The sequence below is a fragment of the Salmo salar genome, chromosome 14, assembly GCF_965601325.2.
Source record: "Salmo salar chromosome 14, fSalSal1, whole genome shotgun sequence".
Classification (NCBI taxonomy): domain Eukaryota; kingdom Metazoa; phylum Chordata; class Actinopteri; order Salmoniformes; family Salmonidae; genus Salmo; species Salmo salar.
In genome coordinates this window covers 68,452,309-68,458,308 of record NC_138304.1, presented here as the reverse complement: position 1 = coordinate 68,458,308, position 6,000 = coordinate 68,452,309, and the positions used below count along the sequence as shown (strand labels likewise).

At 45.5% G+C, this 6,000-nt stretch overlaps 1 protein-coding gene and 1 pseudogene across 2 annotated transcripts in view; one reads left to right on the top strand and one right to left on the bottom strand.

The window, feature by feature from the left end:
* The first annotated feature begins 930 nt into the window (after positions 1-930).
* Positions 931-3,837, top strand: LOC106570143 (mediator of RNA polymerase II transcription subunit 30-like; annotated as a pseudogene).
* Positions 3,838-4,731: 894 nt separating this feature from the next.
* ext1c (exostoses (multiple) 1c) overlaps positions 4,732-6,000 on the bottom strand; it is a 101,046-nt gene continuing 99,777 nt past the window's right edge. For both annotated transcript variants that reach the window (NM_001165318.1, XM_082960656.1), the window contains 1 exon segment: positions 4,732-5,378. In NM_001165318.1, the coding sequence (NP_001158790.1) occupies positions 5,190-5,378 (189 nt within the window). In that variant the 3' untranslated portion in view covers positions 4,732-5,189.

Sequence of the window (6,000 nt, the reverse complement as noted above, 5' to 3'; positions counted from 1 at the left end):
AGAATCGATTCATGTTTAGATGGAGTATTTGGCTGTTTTGGCTTCCAGAGCCAATTCGCCTTTAAACAGCACATGTAAGGTCCTTGGACCATAAGGAGTAACGTTAGCCTCCATTAGTCCAATATTGGGGTAGCTAGCATAACAAGGGCGCTGTTGTTATTTATATTTTAGTCATTTAGCAGACGCTCTTGTCCTTATATAGTAGTGAGTGCATACAGATTTATACTTTTTCCCTACCGGTCCCCCGTGGGAATTGAACCCACAGCCCTGGTGTTGCAGGCACCATTCTCTACCAACTGAGCCACACGAGTTAATGCTTCCCCAAATATCTTTAGCTTGGTTTCACAAATCTTTGGTTAGTTTAGTAAGCAGTATTAATTTGATTTTCATATTTGATAAAAGCTTCTTGTGCGAGTCCTCCTGAGTGGCGCAGCAGTCTAATACTGCTAGAGGCGTCACTACAGACCCGGGTTTGATCCCGGGCTGTATCACAACCAGCTGTGATCAGGAGTCCCGTAGGGTGGCGCACAATTGTCCCAGTTAGGGGAGGGTTTGGCCAGGGGGGGCTTTACTTGGTTCATCGCGTCTTAGCAACCCAGCCGGGTTCCTGCTGGCTGACTTCGGTCGTCAGGTGAATTGTGTTTCCTCCGACACATTGGTGAGGCTGGCTTCCGGGTTAAGCGGGTGGGTGTTAAGAAGCGTGGTTTGGCTGGTCATTTTTCGGAGGACACATTACTCGACCTTTGACTCCCGAGCCCATTAGGGAGTTGCAGCGATGAGACAACATCGAAAAAGGGGGTAAAATACACAAAAAAAACTTATTGTGCAACATTGCCTACAAGTGCTTGCTTACCTGTGAACTCCATTGTGCCACACCCCCTCTTGCCCTTTGACCTCCCTTCCCTCCCCTTTTCTTTCCCTACATCCCATATGGCTATACCCTTACTTCAGAAGGAGCTTGGTCTGGCTGTGATTCTCCCCCAGCAGCAGCAGTACCACCTGCCCCTAGGCTCCGGTTCAGGCCCCGTCCAGCTCCCTATGCCCCCTCAGAGAGAGATCTCCCGTGTTACTCTGTCGCATCGGCCAGGAGACCGTCCAGGACATCGTCACACACACTATGGAGATCTTCCAGACCACAAGAGCCACACAGGTAATATAATAGCGTGTTCACCAAAGGATGGACACATTAATTATATACACTATGCTTTGTTATATCATCTGTATTAATCCTTGTCTCATTTAAATGTCTGCTGTTAAGTTGACCACCATAAGTTGACCACCATTCTTTAATGAAGGTTCATTAAAGAATGATGTACTGAGTTGTGCTGTCTGTCAGTCTCATCAAGTGTTTCCCCATAGAGATTCAATATACAGTAATACTGTTTACAGTGTATATAGAATATAGTATTTAGCCTCATTCTGTGGTTGTCCCCCCTGTCTGTCAGCTGCCTAACGGGGTGACCCAGAGCCAGACTGTGTATCAAGACCGCATCGGGAAACTCCAGGAGCACCTGCATCAGCTGGCCCTGCTCTTCCGCAAGCCCCGCCTCCTCTATGAGCGCTGTGTGGAGATGACCTCTGACCTGCAGGAAGAACTCCCAGAGGTAGGGCTCAATAAAATTTCTGTCTATGTACAAAATCCCTCCATTACCCTTTCACTCCATTAACCCTATCCAAGCTGTACTGGGCTGGCTTGGTTAGGCATTCACCATATTTGCTGGAACCATGCTGGAATGGATCATGTCAAAATAAATGATCCTAGCCAGTACAGTACGATTCGGGTCAGCCCTCTAGTGTGAATCAAGCACGTTTGTCTTTCTGTCTATACACAAGCTCTACCTGCTTTTTTGTCTATCTGCGCCTTGTCACCTTTGACAATATTACTTGTCATGCAGTTGTTTTGACGTGTGTCAATGATGTGAGGAACTTAGTGTATAACGTGTCTTCTTTCTAGCTGGTGCCATACAATGAGGGAAAAAAGTATTTGATGCCCTGCTGATTTTGTACGTTTGCCCACTGACAAAGAAATGATCAGTCTATAATTTTAATGGTAGGTTTATTTGAACAGTGAGAGACAGAATAACAACAAAAAAATCCAGAAAAACGCATGTCAAAAATGTTATAAATTGATTTGCATTTTAATGAGGGAAATAAGTATTTGACCCCTCTGCAAAACATGACTTAGTACTTGGTGGCAAAACCCTTGTTGGCAATCACAGATGTTTCTTGTAGTTGGCCACCAGGTTTACACACACATCTCAGGAGGTATTTTGTTCCACTCCTCTTTGCAGATCTTCTCCAAGTCATTAAGGTTTCGAGGCTGACGTTTGGCAACTTGAACCTTCTGCTCCCTCCACAGATTTTCTATGGGATTAAGGTCTGGAGACTGGCTACGCCACTCCAGGACCTTAATGTGCTTCTTCTTGAGCCACTCCTGTGTTGCCTTGGCCGTGTGTTTTGGGTTATTGTCATGCTGGAATACCCATCCACGACCCATTTTCAATGCCCTGGCTGAGGGAAGGAGGTTCTCACCCAAGATTTGACGGTACATGGCCCCATCCATCGTCCCTTTGTTGCGGTGAAGTTGTCCTGTCCCCTTAGCAGAAAAACACCCCCAAAGCATAATGTTTCCACCTCCATGTTTGACGGTGGGGATGGTGTTCTTGGGGTCATAGGCAGCATTCCTCCTCCTCCAAACATGGCGAGTTGAGTTGATGCCAAAGAGCTTAATTTTGGTCTCATCTGACCACAACACTTTCACCCAGTTGTCCTCTGAATCATTCAGATGTTCATTGGTAAACTTCAGACGGGCATGTACATGTGCTTTCTTGAGCAGGGGGACCTTGCGGGCGCTGCAGGATTTCAGTCCTTCACGGCGTAGTGTGTTACCAATTGTTTTCTTGGTGACTATGGTCCCAGCTGCCTTGAGATCATTAACAAGATCCTCCCGTGTAGTTCTGGGCTGATTCCTCACCGTTCTCATGATCATTGCAATTCCACGAGGTGAGCTCTTGCATGGAGCCCCAGGCCGAGGGAGATTGACAGTTCTTCTGTCTTTCTTCCATTTGCGAATAATCGCACCAACTGTTGTCACCTTCTCACCAAGCTGCTTGGCGATGGTCTTGTAGCCCATTCCAGCCTTGTGTAGGTCTACAATCTTGTCCCTGACATCCTTGGAGAGATCTTTGGTCTTGGCAATGGTGGAGAGTTTGGAATCTGATTGATTGCTTCTGTAGACAGGTGTCTTTTATACAGGTAACAAGCTGAGATTAGGAGCACTCCCTTTAAGAGTGTGCTCCTAATCTCAGCTCGTTACCTGTATAAAAGACACCTGGGAGCCAGAAATCTTTCTGATTGAGAGGGGGTCAAATACTTATTTCCCTCATTAAAATGCAAATCAATTTCTAACATTTTTGACATGCGTTTTTCTGGAATTTTTGTTGTTATTCTGTCTCTCACTGTTCAAATAAACCTACCATTAAAATTATAGACTGATCATTTCTTTGTCAGTGGGCAAACGTACAAAATCAGCAGGGGATCAAATACTTTTTTCCCTCACTGTATGTAGGAGAGGAGATGGAGCCCTGCGATCCAGGTAAACCAGGAGAGACTAGAAGTGCTGGAGGTTTGTGACGGGTCCACTCCTCCTCTATGTCACTGATTTCAATATTGTTTGTTGGATGACAACCAATAGTTAGTACATTTCCTTGATTCAAATTGGGTTCTGTGTGTCATGGTCCCACCCACAGAAGGCAAGGCAGAAGAACCAGGAGATTAAGATTCTGGACCAGATGAGAAACGTGCGACGTCAACGCCTTGCTGACACTCAGGAAATAACACCACTGATGACCTCACCCCCTCCCGCCAACCCTCTCTCACTGCACTTCACAATGCCCTCCCACTAGGGGCCATGATTTTTTCCTGACCCAGAAAACTCTAGGCCCTAGTACTTCCAACCATTGTTGTTCTGGTGTGAGATAGGCCGCTGGAAGCTTTGGGTGATCTACCTTTACAGTGTGGTACTTTCACAGACATTGAATGAACAGAGTTTACTTATCTTCTTTTTTTTTTTAACTACATACATTTTCCTCAGCCTTTTTTGGGGGGTGATAATCACTGACTCAGGACCAGCTAAATACATTTGAATTCAGTGTTATGAATTCCACTCAGCGCACAAGAGGCTGATCTAGTGTTGGTGCTTAATGTCTGCCCTTATTCTTTGTGTACCAACACTAGTGAGTGTCACCTGTGACCTGAGTTGAAGACAATGGGATCTCATCGCAAATTAGCCCATGGCAGCTATTTATCTCAGGTGTGCATGTGTGTGTGTGTGTGTGTGTGTGTGTGTGTGTGTGTGTGTGTGTGTGTGTGTGTGTGTGTGTGTGTGTGTGTGTGTGTGTGTGTGTGTGTGTGTGTGTGTGTGTGTGTGTGTGTGTGCTTAGCATCATTAATGCGATTCGCTTTCTGAGTGCTGGGCAACACACCTGTTTACCTTAAGGGTTGAGAACCTTGCATGCCGACTGCTGAGGAGTCTATTTTTGCACACTGTGCAGGATCTCGAAGAAATCACAAGCAATAGGTTAGACTTTTTCTACAAAATAAATACATTGTAAAAACACAGACTTTGTGAGAAATGTTTGCTTTGCCTTTGATACTTTGAAGGGTCTGGTGAATGCAGTTGAAGTAATGCTTTGTGACGTCAAAAGTCTACATGCGAGTTGAATACCACCATTTGCACTTGGGAAATGATTTTATTGGTCTTACAGTTACGTGATGTGAAATGAATCAATTGCTTTACGACTGTCCCAACTCCCAGATGTACTGTAGAAATACGCCAGCTGCAGTGCACTGCACCAGCAACTGTCCGCTTGGCGCCTTCCTTCGATATGAAATACTGTTCCCCTCCATTCAGACTACAATGAGAGTGGTTGACATCTTCAACAAGTGTTCATTCACCCATCCATTACCAACGGAGAACCAATCACAAGGGACATTAGGCCTCCTCCATATTTTCCTCCTCAAATAGCCCATTGGCTCAGACTCCTGGAGGCGGAGTCTAGCTCTTCGCTTTAGGTCCCCTTTCTTCCTCTTTTATCATCAGATCAGTCCACCAGGGTCTGTCTGTCTGTCTACATTTAACCACCAGACCAGGACTCCACACTGTATTCCTCTATCCGTCTGTTGGTCCGTCAGGCATGTTCCAGGTCCTTGTACTTCTTGCGTAGGACAGACACCTGGTCCTTGAAGAGCAGGGGGTCCAGACGGAACTGGGAGTGGACCAGGGGCATGTAGCCGAACCAGCTGGCGAAGCTGTTCACACACTCTTGCCTCTGGGTAAAGTGCTCTGGGTTGGCCCATGGAGCACTCATCTTTGTACCCTAGGAGGAGATAGGAAAAGAGGATATGGAGGAGAGAGAGAGAGAAAGAGGGCGAGTTTGAAACCAAGGTCGTCGTACGCAAAGTGGCACATCACATCAATGTACAGACGGGATGAACAAATGGAATTATGGTTCTGTATACTGTGGGAATGTATACCGTAGATAATTACTGGCGACGTCATAACTCAATCTTATCTATAGGCTGATAAAGATATGTGGCTGATACGTATATTGCTGGTCAGAAAACTAGGGAACTGGTACAATTACGATGGCTAGTTGATCTCACTTCGGACACATAGGGTTGTTCAGAACTATTCTTATCTCCAGTCTGATAGAGTAGGAAGAAATAGCCTTCAGTCTGTGACGTACAGGCTGACATACACTGTCTGTCTGTCTTTCTGGGACAATCTCATCTTCACTAAAACAGACTGGAGTAAGGTATTGTCACGTTTAAAAAGAGTTGTCATTCTTATCAGCAACTGTCAATTATTGGCAGCAGACATTTCCAGGAAATGGTTTTGTTGAGGTTGTTCAACGGGCTGACTTTCAGCCAAGGTCATTTGAACATAAAGGTTTTCTCTTGATTAGTATTGTGTGTTCTCACTGCAATAACATTCAACTT